At 50.4% G+C, this 17,766-nt stretch overlaps 10 protein-coding genes across 10 annotated transcripts; 6 read left to right on the top strand and 4 right to left on the bottom strand.

The window, feature by feature from the left end:
• The first annotated feature begins 1,245 nt into the window (after positions 1-1,245).
• Positions 1,246-2,515, top strand: ASPGLDRAFT_53646 (oxidoreductase, short chain dehydrogenase/reductase family). The gene has a single exon (XM_022548033.1). The coding sequence runs from the start codon at positions 1,333-1,335 to the stop codon at positions 2,065-2,067; it is 735 nt and encodes a 244-aa protein (XP_022395146.1). The 5' UTR covers positions 1,246-1,332; the 3' UTR covers positions 2,068-2,515.
• Positions 2,516-2,974: 459 nt separating this feature from the next.
• ASPGLDRAFT_160788 (uncharacterized protein) lies at positions 2,975-4,350 on the top strand. The gene is made up of 4 exons (XM_022542466.1): positions 2,975-3,519; positions 3,582-3,660; positions 3,715-3,750; positions 3,807-4,350. Exons 1-4 carry the CDS (start codon positions 3,223-3,225, stop codon positions 4,013-4,015), a joined length of 621 nt encoding a protein of 206 aa, XP_022395145.1. The 5' UTR covers positions 2,975-3,222; the 3' UTR covers positions 4,016-4,350.
• Positions 4,171-5,979, bottom strand: ASPGLDRAFT_138900 (GMC family oxidoreductase; the record flags this gene model as incomplete). Its single annotated transcript, XM_022541661.1, has 2 exons — positions 4,171-5,114; positions 5,172-5,979. The coding sequence occupies 2 exons, from the start codon at positions 5,977-5,979 to the stop codon at positions 4,171-4,173; spliced, it is 1,752 nt and encodes a 583-aa protein (XP_022395144.1).
• ASPGLDRAFT_1283097 (uncharacterized protein) lies at positions 5,869-6,668 on the top strand. The gene is made up of 3 exons (XM_022540788.1): positions 5,869-6,214; positions 6,265-6,372; positions 6,437-6,668. The coding sequence occupies exons 1-3, from the start codon at positions 6,038-6,040 to the stop codon at positions 6,611-6,613; spliced, it is 462 nt and encodes a 153-aa protein (XP_022395143.1). The 5' UTR covers positions 5,869-6,037; the 3' UTR covers positions 6,614-6,668.
• Positions 6,669-7,438: 770 nt separating this feature from the next.
• ASPGLDRAFT_138897 (uncharacterized protein) lies at positions 7,439-8,835 on the top strand (the record flags this gene model as incomplete). The annotated part of the gene is made up of 6 exons (XM_022541659.1): positions 7,439-7,582; positions 7,631-7,857; positions 7,910-8,049; positions 8,103-8,197; positions 8,247-8,360; positions 8,413-8,835. The coding sequence occupies 6 exons, from the start codon at positions 7,439-7,441 to the stop codon at positions 8,833-8,835; spliced, it is 1,143 nt and encodes a 380-aa protein (XP_022395142.1).
• A 383-nt stretch (positions 8,836-9,218) lies between these two features.
• Positions 9,219-10,788, top strand: ASPGLDRAFT_138898 (uncharacterized protein; the record flags this gene model as incomplete). Its single annotated transcript, XM_022541660.1, has 2 exons — positions 9,219-9,468; positions 9,524-10,788. 2 exons carry the CDS (start codon positions 9,219-9,221, stop codon positions 10,786-10,788), a joined length of 1,515 nt encoding a protein of 504 aa, XP_022395141.1.
• A 229-nt stretch (positions 10,789-11,017) lies between these two features.
• On the bottom strand, positions 11,018-11,569 carry ASPGLDRAFT_40793 (uncharacterized protein; the record flags this gene model as incomplete). Its single annotated transcript, XM_022545273.1, has 2 exons — positions 11,018-11,340; positions 11,389-11,569. The coding sequence occupies 2 exons, from the start codon at positions 11,567-11,569 to the stop codon at positions 11,018-11,020; spliced, it is 504 nt and encodes a 167-aa protein (XP_022395140.1).
• Positions 11,570-12,441: 872 nt separating this feature from the next.
• On the bottom strand, positions 12,442-14,050 carry ASPGLDRAFT_78208 (agmatinase; the record flags this gene model as incomplete). Its single annotated transcript, XM_022549948.1, has 9 exons — positions 12,442-12,526; positions 12,589-12,739; positions 12,793-12,885; positions 12,933-13,150; positions 13,201-13,422; positions 13,481-13,564; positions 13,612-13,702; positions 13,754-13,850; positions 13,916-14,050. The coding sequence occupies 9 exons, from the start codon at positions 14,048-14,050 to the stop codon at positions 12,442-12,444; spliced, it is 1,176 nt and encodes a 391-aa protein (XP_022395139.1).
• A 381-nt stretch (positions 14,051-14,431) lies between these two features.
• On the bottom strand, positions 14,432-16,039 carry ASPGLDRAFT_40791 (MATE family efflux transporter; the record flags this gene model as incomplete). The annotated part of the gene is made up of 3 exons (XM_022545272.1): positions 14,432-14,451; positions 14,505-15,377; positions 15,424-16,039. The coding sequence occupies 3 exons, from the start codon at positions 16,037-16,039 to the stop codon at positions 14,432-14,434; spliced, it is 1,509 nt and encodes a 502-aa protein (XP_022395138.1).
• An 867-nt stretch (positions 16,040-16,906) lies between these two features.
• ASPGLDRAFT_105640 (uncharacterized protein) lies at positions 16,907-17,363 on the top strand (the record flags this gene model as incomplete). The annotated part of the gene is made up of 2 exons (XM_022539491.1): positions 16,907-16,989; positions 17,051-17,363. Coding segments are annotated over 2 exons (396 nt in total), but the record flags the coding sequence as incomplete, so codon positions are not given.
• Between the last annotated feature and the right edge of the window lie 403 nt (positions 17,364-17,766).

Below are 17,766 nucleotides of genomic sequence, written 5' to 3'. Positions count from 1 at the left end.
CATTCGACTCGGGGTACTCTCCACAATTTTCTCCCATAGTAAAGTGCCAAGACTCGATTCGACTCTCCGTCAGTCGAATGCCCCCCGTCGGATAGGAGAGGTGGCGGACGCTGCCTGGAACCACAGCGTGCGCATGTTTGGATTATCCGATTTATCGAGAACCAACTAGGGAACATTTAAAACGACCATATGCAGCTGGTGCAAGAGCAGCTGACAGCCAAGGGACTACAAGGGATAAATCTTGGAGCCTAAGAATGGGACAAGTCTTGGTTTCTGCAATTACAAACGACAACCTTCTTGGCTGACACGCCCTTTTTCTGGATATCAAACGCGTGTTGAATATCTTCGATTCCATGGCCCACGACGTACGGATCCGGCTTCGCCTGGAAGGTCCCGTTTGTAAGAGCCTGCGGTAAGAAAGTGCCCAGATATATTCACCAATGTATTCATGCGGCTCCAGGTCAATCGAGGATGCCATAACTGTAGCACAAGAATGTCAGTGTTTCAGGATGATTGTGAAGACGTTAATCGGCCCAATATTACTGAATTTAGGATTAAATCGTTCTGTAGACTGGCCGCCATACGGTAACACGCTGGCAACAGGCACAGCTACGCCCAAGCGATTCAGGATTGACAATATGGTAGTGAAGCTGCTCTCTTCTGCAATTGCATCATAGACCCCAAGGAAGCTATCGCCTACTGGCAGCACAGATGCAATGTCCTCAGCGACGGTCACAGATTGGTAGTCAAGCACGACATGAGCACCGAGTGATTTGACAAAATCATGGTTGGGAGGGGACGCAGTCGTGACGACGGTAAGGCCGGAGGCAACGGCTAGCTGAATTGTCGTTGCACCGACGGAAGACGCACCACCCCATATCAGAATCGATTGCCCGGTTTGCGTGGCATCCGTCGCGGAGGGCAAAGGCAGGCCCAAGTAATCCGGGTGATATAACTGAAATGCAGAGCTAGCCGGGTCCTTCGTTACGGGGAAACTGCAGTGTCTGTTGCCAAGTCAGTGATTAATTACATTGCCGGTGAAATGTGGTATATGTATATATACATATTCAACTACCATATAACTAACAGAGCAAGATGCTTTGATGTGTTATGGCCAAGCTGGGGGCCAAAATCCGTTAGTTATCTCCGGACGATTATCAATCCACGATCTGACTAAGGGTTACACCAGCATATAATTCTGTGATCCCTGGCGGCTCTAATCCTTCGTAAGCCTGCTTCCTTCTCTAAGAGGTCAGGAGTTGCTCTCTGCGGCTCGTCAGCGTCTAATCACATTTCCTTTTGATCCTACAACCCCGCTTCGGAAGTTACGCCATGACTCCCATCAAAGATACCAACATCCTTGTTATCGGGGGTACTTCCGGCATTGGCTACGGCGTCGCCAAAAGATGCCTGGTCGAGGGAGCCAACGTCCACATTGCGTCGTCGAACGTTTCCCGGGTCAGCGAGAGCATCGACTCTCTCAAGCAACTGTTCCCCGATGCGCATGTTACCGGTCATGTCTGCGACCTAGGTGGTCAAGATGTCGAGAAGCGCCTTGAAAAGCTCCTTACTACCGTCCGCCCACTGGACCATCTTGTATTCACGGCAGGCGACAATCTTTCCATAAAGTCGCTGAAAGACATTGACCTGGACACCATCCACCGCGCAGGTCACGTCCGATTCTTTGTTCCGCTCCTGCTAGGCAAACTGGCTCCGCGATTCCTCAGGCCAGGATTCCGATCCTCTTTCACCTTGACCACCGGGTCTTTGTCGGAAAAGCCACTGCCGAATTGGTCGTTGGTGGCTGGATACGCAACGGGGCTCCATGGCATGACACGCAGCATGGCTCTGGATTTGAAGCCATTGCGTGTTAACCTCGTCAGCCCGGGTGCGGTTGAAACTCCCCTCTGGGGACCGAATGGCGTTCCGACCGGTACCGAGAAGTTTACCACATTGGGCAAGGTCGGCACCATAGATGAGGTGGCAGAGGCATACGTTTATTTCATGAAGGACACCAATGCTACCGGCAGCATTATCAGCACTAATGGCGGAGCTCTCTTGTTGTGAAGTTGGTCAGACAAAGAGTGGAGAAATGTATGAATGGCTTGTTGAGCACTACCGCTTGACTTTGCGGATCTAGCAGCTTGGATAGATACAATTATCATACCTGTAACTATGTTCTGCGTAATACTATGGAAATAAACAGTGACCATCGTGCCTTCATCGATTTCTTCAGGAAAGCCAACCCCGAAACTAACAATGCCTTTGGACCTTAGCAACAGGCCAAGATGAATCTCTTCGAAGATGATATGCCGGGCCCATCGCTCAGTACACCAGTTGTGAAGCCACTAATATGCAATAGAGTTGGGGATTCGAGTCCGCACATTGAAATCAAGGCTGAAAGTTTGGTGGTCTGCATTCGGGATGCAACGCACTGGGTGACGAATACGAATACCATATGACTCGGCATCGTACACTGTATCCACCTAAATCCGATGAGAAGTCGAGGTAAGAGTTCCCTTCAGCCAAGATACAGGCAATAGCGCCTCAACTTCGGCATGAGGGTCTTCTCGCTATATCAATGATGGAACAGCAGGCATTGCGCAGATGTTGGTCTTCGGTCCGTCCATGATTTTGTTTCAGCTAGGGTTATGTCCATGCCGTCTAGCATCTCGTTCGACGATTGTTATACTCGTCGTATGATCTGTCTCCAAGAAGACAGACTACATACATACACATATGAATCTGAGTCAGTGGGCGGAGATCCAATGGTCCGGATCTAGCCGAATGTACACAGACCAAGTACGGCACGCATAGAGTACATTCGATTGTGTATACTCCATGCCACCAGCTGACGTGAGAGTTGCCGTTGTATGTTTGTATCTTGTCCTTATCGGTACCGGATTGCGAATCCACTATATGTGCTACTCCGTACGCAATATACATATATATATTTGAAACCTGCCACAAACACAGGGACAACGTCGCTTCAACCACGAAAGTCGAAGATAAAAATAAGGGATAAGCGAGCAATCTCCACAACGGAGATCTTACTATATATCGTCATCACTTGTTTTGCTTTCGTGATTGTCGGATTTGATTTAATTGGGCAGGTCATCCTCCGATAGCCGCAGCCCGGCCCGGGTATAAGGAACCAAAACGCCGCTCATTTACACGGAAAGTACCTTGAAGAAACGCTCTCCTCTGCAAGTCTTTACCGAAATGACTTCCCTCGCAAATGAAATCTCGGACGGTTTCAGGGGCCGTCGATCCATCTATTCTCTAACGAATGAATCCACAATTTCCGACGAGCGTCTCGAAGAGCTAATCGCGGAGGTGGTCAAGCACACCCCGAGTTCGTTCAATAGCCAAACAACTCGTATCGTTGTGTTGCTTAAGGAGGAGAACCAGAAACTATGGGAGATTGCTCGTGAAGTCGCCAGCTCCAGCATCCCACCGGAACTGTATGAGAAGCTTTTTAAGAATCGCATTGGAATGTCCGGTGCCGCCTATGGCTCGGTCAGTATCTTGGTCTATTGGTCTGTAAAGTATTTATGAACCGGTTGCTAAGACTTCGATAGGTACTGTTCTACGAGGATCCAGCACCGACCAAGGCGCTATCGGAAAAATTTTCGATATTGAAAGGCCAGTTCCCGGAATGTACGCAGTGTCCATGACATTCATCAATAGAAAACAGGAACTTACATTTACCAGGGGCAAGTCATTCTACAGGAATGCACCAATTTGCTAGTGAGTGATCGGCGGACTCTTATCTCTGAAATACATCGTGCTGATACTCTGAATAGCTTGGACACTCCTCGAGGCGGAAGGCCTTGGATGCAATCTACAGCATTATAATGAGATACTGCAAGAGCGCGCTTCTCAGCAGTGGAGCATACCACCGGAATGGCGCTTGACGGCCCAGCTGGTCTTCGGAAAGCCAGCCGGTCCTCCACGGGACAAGACGTTTGAGCCGCTCGATCAAAGACTGTTCGTTTATGGAAAGTCGACGTAGGAGACCTCTCAGGTATTGGTATTTCCAACCCCCTGTGATCCCTACGGAGTGTTACGATTAGGATCCAGATAGAATTCCAATAGCATTTGCGAGAGATTAAAATCGGTCAGATGCCTCAGGCGTATTTCTATTAATATATGCTAGTCTTATATACATTACAGCTGGTATTCGTTGATCAACTTCTCAGCGCAGGTTGCACCCGTCACATACGCGACGGCCTGGACGTGGCAGTTGGCCAGCACGGGGACAACACTCATGTCAGCCACCCGCAGGTTCTCGATACCCATGAGCCGGAAGTTCGAGTCAACAGCGGCATCAGCGTCACCCTGCTTGCCCATCTTGAGCGTACCGGTCATGTGCCAACTGGTCGAGATGTTCTGTCGCCAGTATTCGAGCAAATCTTCGTCAGAGTCGGACTTCGGACCGGCCAGCTCTTGCACGTTGTCCTTGACATAATCCTCGTGACGGGCAATCCGGAAGGCATCGCGCAGAGCTTCGATGGCGGCGCGACGGTCGAAGGGGTGGGCGAGGAACTTGGGATCGAAGTGCAACGGCACGTCGGGATCGGCAGACTGCAGGGTCACCTCACCGCGAGTCTGGGCATTGAAGAAAAAGACAAGCAGGCAGGAATAGTCCAGTGCGCTCTGGGGGAAATCCGGAATGAACCAATGGATGGGGAAATGCGTGAGGATCTCATAGTGAGGGACGGTCTCCTGCAGCAAGAACTTCTGCTCACTCTCGGGCAGCTCCTGGAACTCCTTGGAGGAAGTGAGCTTATCGAGCTTGAACCAGCCGATGCCCAGTTCGCATGCAAACTTGGACCAGGGACCGGTGCCGTGATTGTTCCACTGCTCCAGGGCCTCGTCCATAGCCTTCTTGTCACCGTAGAAAGCCCGACGGTCAGTCGACTGCTCCTTGCGAACATTTACTAGAGGCACGAAGCAGTGATCCCGGAGACCCTTGCCCATGGCCGGCACGGGGTGGACGACGGGAATATCGAATTTCTGCAGCTGGTCCTCGGGACCAATACCGGAGTGCATCAGGATCTTGGGGTCATTGAGTGAACCAGCCGACAAGATAACCTCCTTCGACGCCAGGTCTGTCCTCAGTTAGCAAGCACCTTTCTAGTCTGGGGGGGGGGGGGGATACGACTTACATTTCTGGCCGTTGGCCTCGACACCGACGACCTTTTTTCCTTCCAACACAACGCGCTGGACCGGCGCATCGGTCACTACCGTCAAGTTGCCCGAACACAGGACCAGCTGGTCAGAGGCGGTCGACCGCACGCCCTTGTAGGACGAATTGATCAGAACACTCATGCCGATTGGGTTACCCGAGTTGTGGTCTGGATTGAGAGGAAAGCCGGCCTGCTGGAAAACGTCCAGCAATGGAGGCAAGTCACGCTCCCACTCCGATGCGAATCCCACGTGCAGCGGACCAGCCGTGCCGTGATCATCTGCCTTTGGCGAAGCGTATTTAGAGTCGATACCCTGAGGCAGGTCACCGTGAAAGGTCTCAAGAGCTTTCAAGCGGCGCTGAGTGGGTTTCCAGGCATAGGCGTCGTCGCCAACGATGCGAGCCCATTCTTCATAATCGTCACGCGCACCAACACTGTAGACACCAAAGTTGATGGCGCTGGAGCCGCCCAAACCCAAGCCACGAGAATAATCGATCTCTCTGCCATTGCAGTCGGACTGGGGGCTGGTCTTGTATCCCCAGTTCATGTCCTTGTTCTGGAAAGTCAACCATCGCTGGCCGTCGACACGCAGATTGCGGTCCTCATTACGACCACCGGCTTCAAGGAGGAGGACTTTGGGTTTCTGGGAAGCCTTGGCGAGGTTGGCTGCGAGGGTACTACCGGCCGGGCCACCTAAACACAATGTCGCATCAGTACTCCGTACCGGACTTGACTTGATATACAAATGCGAATGGGTCAATCTTACTGCCAACGACGATAAAATCATAGGACTCCATGTTGGTTTCTTCAAAGTGGGACTATAGAACACACCACGAAAGGAGAAGATGCTACTGCGACATTATTATCCCCCGCAGCCGAAGATGGCCTTTATACACCCCGCCACGGATAGGGGGGCCTGTTTAGCTTCATTTTGTAGACCGGCATCTAGAGGAGCACGATGTTACCGAACAAGAAGACCGCTTCTTCTTCTGGTTCCCCATTTACTCCGTAGTCTGTCATGTGTGGGATCGTCGTGTGGAGCTATCAGGGAAGACATCCGGTTCCCCGTTAGGCGTTGTCGCGTTCACTAAACGGAAACGAGCTCCACTATGTCAGTTGGCGGTGGGATCGTCTGGCATTATTGGGCATCCGGAGCACTATTCTATGCATATGGTTAATGGTGAGTGTACATCACTAGTAGTTGTATCCCGGTACCGGGGAAGAGATGCTCACATTTCGACTAGGATTATGATCTCCAGAATCTGGAGCTGAATAAAATTCGACCAGGACCATATTCCCTCCCGAATACGAATACTTGTACGGAGTACATCTGTGCCGGAACTTGCGGGTCAGAATGGTCTAAAACTGTGGGGTTGGCATCCACTTTGTCATGTTATTGTCAACCATGGTGGGCCTTTTAACTGGCTGAGATCTGCCGCATAGCTTAGACTAAGGCCGTAGCTGTAGCGTATTGCTGAGTCCTGTGTCAGGAAAGAAATGTGCCAAGCGATACGGACTATCCTCGGCCCCCCTATTCGCATAGCAATGGTCCTTGCGTGACCGTTGATTCCCCTAGAAAGAAGTGCAGAACCAATTCCAACAAGGCGTATTCAACATCCCCTGGCTTATATTGCTTTTTTTTCTCCACCTGTTGTGGTGCTTGCCGTGACCATACTCCCAAGTACATCGGTCTCTCCATTGCTCCACATGGCGTCCTCTTATGCCGCGTCGGAGGGTGACCGATCAATCTCCGGCAGTTTGTTGATCAATTGCAGAATAGAGTTCTCAGAATGCAAATCCAGATGTACGTTTACTATTTTGGCTGTTTCGTACGTATGAAGGAGGCTCTGCAATTTTAGTATGGACTCCGGAGGTGTGTCTCGACTCGAACCTCCGAGTTATTATGTATGCTCCGTACTATCCCAGCCGGCAGGAACATTTTGGTTTAGTGAATCGTGCTGATCGTCGTCAGAGCCTGCAATAAGAAATAAGAAAAGATATGGAAAAAGCAAGCAGGACTTAAAAAAAAAAATTAAATAAGAATTAAATAGAAAAGGGAAGAGAAAAAAAGGGTGGCTCCATACTGCCGGTCACTATATCTATTCTGGAATACCGCCAGACGCCCAGACACTTACTGCATGGATGGAGCCCAAGGGACTTGACTTTTTCCATTCTCGCTCCTTCAATATTCGTCCAGGCTCTTTCCTGCTTAACAACTTGCGGTCACTGTCCGAACCATTGTCACCATGTCGCCCGGTGACGCTTCCGTTGAGGGTTTCATCCTCATGTCGCTCGGGTTGGTTTTTATTATCATCCGGGTAGTAGTGCGCTGGACCTCCGTTGGGCCGGCTAATTTCCAACTCGATGATTATTTGATGCCGCTGGCGGGGGTAAGCATTTCGGCAAATGTGCACGACTGATCTCACTAACGGACTTAGATTATCTTCGTTCTCGAAACCGTGGCCGCGCATTTGGTCCTCGCAAAGTTCAATGGCCTCACAAACAGCTACATGACGCCCGAGCAACGGGCTGCCGTCGTCCCGTACTCGGAGGAATACAATAGCCGTGTCTGGGGGTCCAAGATTCAAGTGATGGGATGGTCGTTTTATGCGATGATTCTGTGGCTGGTCAAGTTCAGTGTCGCCATCTTCTACTCACGCCTGACGTATGTCCATGCCGCTCGACTCGGAATGAGAGGAATGCTAAATCGAAATCAGGACTGGGCTGCAGCATCTGCCCACGCGAGTCCGTATCGCCTATGTTCTTTTAGGCGTGACCTACCTGGCTGCGGGCCTGTCCATTGTCTTGGGTTGCCAGCCCATCCATAAATACTGGCAGATTAATCCGGACCCTGGAAGTGAGTTGTCAACTCATGAAGAACAGGGAACCAGTGCTGACGACCGACCGCAGATATATGCCAGCCGACAAAGTCACTGCTATATGTGTTGGTGGTGGTGATTCTGAACGTGATCACAGACCTATACCTACTCTCCATTCCATTGCCGGTATGTCGATATCCCACCGTTTCCAAGAACATCATTGCTGACGGTCCAGCTCTTGTGGACGGTCAATATTGGCATACGTCGCAAGATCACGCTGATGGGCCTCTTCAGTGGTGCGGCTTTTGTGATTATGGCTTCCATCATCCGTGCTGTAGTTATCCTGACAGTAAGTCTCCTGTCTTCTCCGATGCGACGGATTATGCTAATCGATACTCTAGGCTGGACCTGACGGTGCTATCTCTGGCAGTCGATGGGCCTGCCGTGAAACCTTTGTGTCCATCATTGTATCGAACCTCCCCATCATTCAGCCGATTATCCGCCGAGCCTGCAACAAGATGGGACTGAGCGGCGTCTTCTTCAGTAACTCCGGCCGACCAACGAACTCGAATACGTACCCGCTCTCGAGCCGCGGCCTCCAGACGACGAACAAGGATAAGAAGAAGAACAACAGCCCTCCATACATCCCGGAAACCACGGCCTGGGGAAGCGACGAACATATTCTGGCCGTGGAAAGTGGCCACGGGCAATCCAAGGACATTACTGTCGTGTCGGAAACGGTTGTCCAGAGCGACCCCTGGAACGATCCGGGACCAGCCACAACACCACCGGACCACTGGGGCTCACCTCTGCGTCATCGTTGAGCACATTTCACTCTTTTCAAAATCTCTTCTGTAAGCTTGTATTATATATATATAATTTTCGAACATGTCGGGGACTTGAATGTATGTACATATAACGGGTATTGGGTATTGGGTATTGGGTATTGGGACATACGGAGATAAATGCATAATTCTCGGTGGCATTGTGGTGCATAAATCTACATGCATTTGTAATCCGGGGCATAAATTAACTATGCACAAATCTCCCCCGGATAAGCTTTGATAAGGGAACCCCTACCGATTGGCTGGCGCGGAAAGAAGATAGTCCGTTATCACGTGCGGTTGACGCACGAAGGAGCGGTGATTGTTGTTCTCTCTGTTCTCTACAGAGTACAGAGTACTACTATACTCTGTACACACTCACAATGGCTTTGGCAAAGTTGACGGTTGCTCTTGCACTCCTTGGAGAGGCGTCTGCTATTCAATGGCCTCTTTCCTTGCCAAAGATCCCCCAGATTCCAAATGCGGTGACCGAGCGGAAACTGGTTGACTCGGCCTCGCTTCAGGAACGGATCGATCCAGACAATCTGCTGGCCAGGGCCAAGGCGCTGTTTCAAGTTGCTGAATCTTCCGTGGATGAATATAACCATCCTACGCGGGTTATCGGAAGTGAGGGTAAGCATTGACTGCTCATCGTTGGTTGAGGATCAAGCTTATGGATCCGGTATAGGACACCGCGGAACACTTGACTATATCTACGAGACAATCCATGCCTTGGGTGACTATTACCACATCTCCAGACAGGACTTTCCGGCTGTTACTGGCAATGTCTATGAATCTCGCCTTGTCCTCGCCCACGATGTGCCCAAGTCCGCTCAACCCATGGGCTTGACGCCTCCGACCAAAGATCGTCAACCAGTGTACGGGTCTCTGGGCCTAGTCTCGAATTTCGGATGTGAGAAGTCAGATTTCCCCGACCTTACGAATAAGATTGCGTTCATCAGCCGTGGAACCTGCCCCTTCGGTACCAAGTCCGAGCTGGCGGGAAAGGCGGGTGCGGTCGCGGCGGTGGTCTACAATAATGAGGAGGGCCCGCTAAGTGGAACCCTGGGCACGCCAACTCCCAACCATGTGGCCACCTTTGGAATTTCCGATGAGGATGCTGCTCCATACCTCAAGCAGTTAAAACACGGTGGGGATGTCGACGGCATTGCCTATATGGACGCGGTCGTCAACACAATTACAACGACAAACATCATTGCCCAAACCACTGAGGGCGATTCGGAGAACTGTGTAATGCTGGGTGCCCACAGCGACAGCGTCGAGGCCGGCCCTGGAATCAACGACGACGGATCCGGGACTCTGAGTCTGCTGGAGGTTGCGACCCAGCTGACCAACTACCACGTCAACAACTGTGTTCGCTTCGCCTGGTGGGCGGGTGAGGAAGAGGGTCTCCTCGGCTCGGACTACTACGTCTCTGTCCTTCCTGCCGATGAGAACCGGAAGATCCGTCTGTTCATGGACTACGATATGATGGCTGGTCCAAACTTTGCCTACCAAATCTACAATGCTACTAATGCTGCGAACCCGACTGGATCGGAGGAACTACGAGAACTGTATATCGATTTCTACGAATCGAATGGGCTGGATTATATGTTCATTCCGTTCGATGGACGCAGTGACTATGACGCGTTCATCAAGAACGGTATTCCTGGCGGTGGCATTGCAACGGGGGCGGAAGGGATCAAGTCCAAGGATGAAGAGGAGATGTTTGGTGGACAAGCTGGAGTTGCATACGACTCGTGCTATCACCAACTTTGTGATGATGTGAGCAATGTCAACCTGACCGCCTGGGAATGGAGTACAAAGCTCATTTCTCATTCCGTGGCTACCTATGCATTGTCTTTTGACGGTTTCCCCGAACGGACGGAGGTTGAGGGCAAGACATTGCTGGGTGCGCCAACCAAATACCATGGACATTCGCTGCAGATGTGATTGTAGGACCGCAAGATGGCAGCGTTTTATTTTTTTTTTTTTAGCTACTCGATGAATATTATTACGAACTACAAGCTCATTGTTTAGAGCAAATCAGAAAGTAGCCGCTTCATTTCAGTAGGATTCATCTAGTTACTGATCATGAAACCCGGTCGAGGTCCAGCGTGTCATTAAAATGCCAAAAGACATACTATGTTATCAGCTCTACTTCCGTACAGAGAAAATAGCTTCAAATCTCTTGACCCAGCGAGTCTGGCTTCTCGTTCTGGTTCACATATGCACCACGAACCTTTCTCTGCCCGTTCATCAATTGACTGCGCTCCAGCCGGACGCATATTCCTGCCATCCCTTGAACCAATGATGCCGCGATTCGACGTCCATGGCTACGATAGAATCGCATCGTCAAGCTAGAATTTTCGCTCCGGGATGTAGAGGCCGATGAGATGCCAAGTTGTGCAAGAACGGTAAGGAGGATAGCATCTAATCGCGTTCGCTGTGATGTCTCTCCTTGCAAGGACCATGCATAGATCTTGTAGAACGACAAGATCCAATCTAGTAGAATTAGAGGGCTTCGACAATTGGGCGTCTGTCACCACTCACGCAAACATCTAGAATCAGGAGAGTCCGGCGAAGACTGATCCCAGTCATACAAACCATCTGGATCTGGCGATATTTGAAAGGCCCTCTCCACGTCATCCAAGCTGAACTCATGTAGGAAGAGGCTCTTTGCGGGATCTCTGACTCCGGTCTTCATATCGTCCAATATCATTGCTCGCGCCATATTGCTAACTGAGGTCTAACATCATACAGGCGACAATCATGTGTGATTTGCCTAGAATAAGCTCAAAACTGACAACTGCCAAGAACGGTCATCACTCGTCAACTATATATTAGGCTATTGTTTTTGTTTCTCTACAGTACTTTCGAAAGCGCCTGAATAGCCAAAGACGCTGTTCCACATACAGCAAATGCTAATTTCCCTTTATCGATCCTCAGAAAGAGAGGGCATATCTATGAAAGGAGGCCAGTTGGAGATATATGCTTACCCACCAACCTCCAATGTCGCACGTGGCTGTTATTGAAATATGGAGGCTTGACAAGGAGAGCCCTACATTTACGCAATTTGAGCTGAATCCAAAACGTGACTTTTTCTGACTAGGTCACCTGGATAATGCAGTCAATAATAATGGCTTTCTTGTAGCTGGCCAAGATCCTATGTTGTTCTGGTCAGAACCTTACTTCTTCAAACGCTATGAGCGCGAGCTCGCAACCTCAACATACCTTAATGATTGTGATGTGGTTATATTTTGTGACCGATCTGGATTACTTGGGTTGCCTCCTAGCGCAGACAGGATCAGAGACTGGTTGGGGTCTTTCGTGAACGGAACCAAGCTAGTTCGTGGATGTGGCCAAAAACCTATTTGGAATGATTAACCTGTTGAACAGTGACTTTCTTCTGTCGGATCTCTGAAACATAGACGGTTTGCTCTTGCATTTTTTTTTTTTTTTTTTTTTTTTTTTATCTAGTTGGGACATAAGTAGGCAGAGTAGATGAAGTTACAAAAAATCATATATCACTTCATTTGCTAAAGCTATATCTCGTATTTTATTTAAACCCACATCCGATCTTGTACCCCGTACCATCATCATACATCACAGGTCATTCCTGGCAGGAAGCGACAACGGTCCCTTCTTCACCATCATGGTCATAATTTCATAAAGAACGTCCGCAGCGGCCCTATCAAGGCAGGTCCCGTTATTTGACTGTCAATCTAAATTTGGATGCAGGATGAGACTTACATAGTCGACAGCTCAGCATTTGTATCGTACGCCGGAGAGACCTCGACGATGTCCGCGCCAATGAGGTTGATTCCGTCCAGGCCGCGGACAATAGTACGCAGCTCGCGTGTTGTCCAGCCGCCTGTCTCGGGGGTTCCGGTACCGGGAGCGACTGCAAAGTGTCAGTATATATCGTCTGTGTGGAGGTCACGGAGAATAACTCACAAGCAGGATCCAGAGTATCGATATCAATCGAAAGGTAAATCGGGTTCTCGGTACCAACGCGGTCCCTGATCTTCTTTATGATTCCCTCGATACCTGTTTAATCAATACCACTTTCTCTTTTCTATGTGGGCTATACATACCAATGGTATCGATTTCTCTTGCCTCAACAATCTCAAATCCACAGTATCCGTCATTCTCATAGTCCGACGGTCCCGACAGGGTCGTCCGAATACCGGCGTGGATGTTGGTATCGTTTCTCAACAAGCCTTCCATGGCCGCATGGTAAAAGTAAGTGCCGTGGTTAATCGAAGCAACTTCGCTAGGCGATCCGCCAAAAACCTTTGGCTTCCACGAGTCACTACCAGCATCGTTAGCTTCTTACCCTCGACTAGGAGCCAGTGTACTTACAGATGACTATCGAAGTGAATCACCGTAACCGGCCCGTAAGCCTTGTTAATACTCCGCAGCAAGGGTAGGGTGATTGTATGGTCGCCACCCATGGTGATAATGCGGGGGAGGGTCTTGCCCGCTCTTGAGAGACCGTTCTCATCAGCATTGGTGAAGGGCTTCCGCATGAGTAGATTGTTGTGGCCATATTCGATTTGCTGGATGGCCCAGCCGTTGTCATATCTGGTCATTCGTCAGCCCTTTGCTTCCTTCAATCCATGTCAAAATACCGGAATCATACGAAGTCACGGGAATGTCACCACAGTCCAGGATCCGGAGGTCACCGACGAATGGGTTCGCCTCAAGGGGAACATTATAGCCACCGCTACATCCGTCAGTATCTTATTAACGTTCTTCTAGAAAGACACTTACTAGAGGTTCAACCGACGGGAGCCCTGCCTAATCCCGCTGGGGCCGAATCTTGCACCGGGTCTGTATGAGGTGCCCGTGTCGAATGGGGCACCTAGTTGCTATTAGCATACAATCGTGCTATAAACAGATAGACTCAACATACCAATGAATGCAATATCATACTTCTCGTCTTCACTCGCGAGACAGGGGAAGTATGGCAAGCGGCCGAAGGTCGAGATACCGGAGAAGACAGAGTCGGCCTGTAATTAAACACGGTCAATCAATCAATCAATCAACTAAATGATAGGTGATTGCAGAATCATACCTGCGTCCCACCATCACCAGGAATGGTATTATACCACAACCCCTTATGAGGTCCGGCGAGAGGCTCCTGGCGATGGTCACCGTGGGCCGCTGCGACGGCAGCAAGGGCGAGAAGGGCTCTCTTTGAAATGAACATGGTGCTTTAGTTGAAGATGAGGACCATCTGAGCGACTGTAGCTGTACATGGCGATATTTATCATGGCCGGAGACCACATTGGATACTATACGGATACTCTGCTCTACAACGTACTCTGGAGTAGGTCAATCGTCCCACTTCCTCCAACTTCCTAAACCGGATGTTAAGAGTCGAAAGCTTGATGATCCATGCAGAATGACAAAAATCCATGCACGTCGCATATTATACAAAAAGAGAAGGTCGGGGAAGAAGAAAAACAGCTGATAAGGCGATGTCTATCAGTCCATATCAGGGTTATCTTATCGTGGTGACAGGGCGATCATCTTATCTCCGGCAACGGGCTTGGGGTAACGACGTCGAATGATAAGGCCTTTCGTTCAACTACTCGTTTGGGAAAGACCCTGGACACAAGATACTGTTGATACCTCGTATATTCATACTATCTACTGCATACCATCCAGCCGCTTAAACGCCTTATCCACCTCGACATTCCAATTACTCAAAGCAACAATCGCCCATTCCAGCATCCCCACCAGATACAACGCGATACATTGTCCCACCCACAGTCCCTGTAATCCCCATCCATGAAACGCCAGCCAGACTCCCAACGGCAACGCGCCGCAGTAGTAACTGACCAGGTTCACCAGCGCACCCACATGTTGCCGGCCCATTCCGCGAAGACTACCGCCGCAGCTTCCGTTGAGCCCGTCCGCTATCTGGAACAGGGCCACCAGCGGTAAGACTTCGGCAGTGAGACTGACCACCCGATCATCATCGTTGAACAACTTCGCGAAGTGGTTCCGGGTGCCCATCAGCACGGCCAACGCCACTCCCCCGAGTAACATACTGAGCCATGCCGCGGTATTCGCCGCTCGTGCTGCACCGGACGGACTGCGGAGGCCAAGAAGGTTGCCCACTCTTGCGGAGGTGGCTACCCCGACGCCAAAGGGTATCGTATTGAGGATCTGGTCTGCTGTCATGATTACGCTCTGTGCAGCCAGTGGGATCGTTCCCAGTCGTCCAGCTACTAAAGCGACTATCTCGAAGGCCCACCATTCACTCCCGACGTGGACAATTCCCAGAATCGCCAACCGGGCAAAGGTACCCAAATTCTGAAGGGCCTCGCGGGACCATCCGCCCCAGCATCCGGAACCGGCGATAAACCGTACATACAGGACGAGCAGGAAAAAAGAGAGCCAGTATGAAATACTGGTCGCCAGGGGAGCTCCGAGCAGTCCGATCTGGAAGGTATAGCAAAATATGTAGTTCAGAGCTGCGTTGATTGGCGATGTGATTAAGAGCACATAAGTTCCTGGCCGCATGATTCCTGGTTTCTGTCAGTGAGGCAAACAAGGAGTTGTTGAGCGCCATACCTTGTGCCTGGAGATATTTTTTCATCAACTCGAAAAAGATATATCCCAGCCCTCCAGGGATCAAACAAGTCAGAAACCTCGCGCTATCTCTAGACAGAGCCGGATCCTGTCCCAGAAAGAGAAATACCGGCTCTGAACAAGCCCATAGAATAGCAACCGGAACGTAAAACAGCCCCAGCACAAAAAATCCTCGCTGCAGCAATATGCCCAGGTCATGCGCATTCGAGCTGCCCGTGAAGCTCGAAGAAGCCAATGTATCCACAGCCGTCGTTCCACCGAGGGCAATCATCCAGGCCGTGATCATGGCGAACATAAACGAAAAAGCGCTGGTGGCAAGATTCTCCGGCGATGTGCGGCCAACAACTAGAACGGAGACGGTCTGAAGACTGTTTTGTAGCGTGTAGGCTAGAATAACCGGGATCGATCCCTTGAGCAGGATCCAGAATTCAGAGAGAATGAGACGACCCCGAGGAACGCTGTCATCTTCGCGGTAATTACTTCGGTTGTTGCAGCTTTCCTCGTCGAGCGGTTTCGGCAAAAGCGATGTATATTCCGTGAGCGGCTCTTCACTCGCGATGGAAGCGCTGTCACTGCGCTCAAGGGGAAGTCGGTCCATTGTCGAAGACGGGCAGCAGAAAGTTGCTTTGTTAGCGGGCTCTGGCCTGCAAAGTCCCCGGTATATAGAACTTCAAGTTGTGGCAGTATGCATTCTAATCTCGCTCGCTCCCAACTGTATGTATATCCAGCTGTAAGGAGTTAGTGAGGGTCTGAACTTGCATCTGTCCCAGAAAGGCAGGTAAGCGTAGAAAGGCTAATCCATCCTGCATCGAGTCAGCCCGCATAGTCCGGTGCTGTAATGCCTATTGGCATGTGCAGAAGGGCTTATCGACAGTTCTGAATGGCCGGCGACTTTTTCTTTCTCCTGCCCTCCGATCCACTCGAATTCTCGTTATCTACAAGTAAGCTCGATTGAGTATCATGAAGTGATTCCGTTTGTAACAAGAATGCACAATGAAATAACCAAGCTTGTGGTGGCGCTATTCATGCATCTTAGTTTATCTCTCCGGCCCACAGGCCCTGACTCCGTTCCGCGAGCACAACTCGGCGCAAAGAGATGGTAACTAGATGATGTTTACCCCGAGTTGGTAGTCCTGTTTCATGTCAGTGCTGCTCTTATCATCTGTATGTCGCGGCAAGCCTGTCTGTCACCTTGTAATGGCACTCTTTGTCGACATTACAGGAAAATCCCGGCTGGGGTAGGACAGGTTTGTCTCGTACTTCGGACAGTGTCTGATAAGATATTGAAAATTGTTCTCGAGATGAAAAAGACCAGAAGCGCACCAGGACAACAGAATGTCATTCTTAGAATCGCTCACCATACCGGGCTCGCTTCCCTAGAAATCACGGAGCTCCAGCCATGAAAGACCAGGCACCAAATAAGAAAGCAGATGTATCGTTGGGTCAGAATGGAGACATTGTCCATCCCCAGCCTACATCGGACCCTCTGGATCCATTGAATTGGTCCCGACACCAAAAGCACACCATTCTCGGCATCGTGATGCTCAAGTATGTCCGTCCTCCCGCTGCGGCAAAGGCAATTGTCCATATACCAACGAGTGCAAAACAGATATCTCCTTTTCACGTACATAACGACCACCACCGTTCCCTCGTTTCCTGAGATTCAGTCTGAGTTTGCCATCAATTACGCCCAGGTGAACTGGACCGTCGCCATTCCAGCGTTGGGCCTCTCAGTCGGACCGCTGTTCTGGTCTTCTCTCAGCGAGATATACGGTCGTCGAATTGTCTTCATCGTTGGAACGACTATTGCATTGGTATCGACCATTGGAGCGGCAGTGGCTGATAGGTATGACGGGTATATGGCTGCTCGGTTCTTCCAGGGATTTGGTACGAGTCCGGCGTCGACAGTTGGTATGGCAGTGGGTATGTTCAGCTCTTGATGCTTCGTCCTGAACGATCTGGTGCTAAGAATATTATTATTATTTAATCAAGTTTATTGTCCATACCGAGCCCTAGAGCTATGACAGACCATTATCCGTGGACTTGAGGCCGTTAGCTATTCTACAGTCTCTTATCCCTATAAGTTCCTGGGGCACTAGCCCCCTTCCATACTCTTTCTGATCCTTTTCCTCGCCCCAGACCGCCTGTTTGCGCAGGGCTTTCGAGCACAGTGCTCTCCTTGTGTTTCGTGCGGAATGGGTGCGGCCTAGGCTGACTCCAGCTTAGGCTACCCTTCCTGCTATCCTTCTCCTGTTCGAATTGCCTCCTCCAATGCTTCCAATCCCCATTCATCGTCCCTTTGGGCCCTTTCTGCCGTCCGCCGTA

The sequence above is a fragment of the Aspergillus glaucus genome (assembly GCF_001890805.1).
Source record: "Aspergillus glaucus CBS 516.65 unplaced genomic scaffold ASPGLscaffold_51, whole genome shotgun sequence".
Lineage (NCBI taxonomy): Eukaryota > Fungi > Ascomycota > Eurotiomycetes > Eurotiales > Aspergillaceae > Aspergillus > Aspergillus glaucus.
Note: the sequence above shows the minus strand (reverse complement) of the source record. Positions and strands in the feature narration are given on the sequence as shown.

Bases quoted from the DNA above. Each gene is read 5' to 3' on its own strand.
- ASPGLDRAFT_160788 (XM_022542466.1), top strand. From the start codon at position 3,223: ATGACTTCCCTCGCAAATGAAATCTCGGACGGTTTCAGGGGCCGTCGA. The intron at 3,661-3,714 runs GTACGCAGTGTC...TACATTTACCAG, and splicing joins GAAAGGCCAGTTCCCGGAAT to GGGCAAGTCATTCTACAGGA. The intron at 3,751-3,806 runs GTGAGTGATCGG...TACTCTGAATAG, and splicing joins AGGAATGCACCAATTTGCTA to CTTGGACACTCCTCGAGGCG.
- ASPGLDRAFT_53646 (XM_022548033.1), top strand. From the start codon at position 1,333: ATGACTCCCATCAAAGATACCAACATCCTTGTTATCGGGGGTACTTCC.
- ASPGLDRAFT_1283097 (XM_022540788.1), top strand. From the start codon at position 6,038: ATGCTACTGCGACATTATTATCCCCCGCAGCCGAAGATGGCCTTTATA. The intron at 6,215-6,264 runs GTGGGATCGTCG...GTTCCCCGTTAG, and splicing joins TACTCCGTAGTCTGTCATGT to GCGTTGTCGCGTTCACTAAA. The intron at 6,373-6,436 runs GTGAGTGTACAT...CATTTCGACTAG, and splicing joins TTCTATGCATATGGTTAATG to GATTATGATCTCCAGAATCT.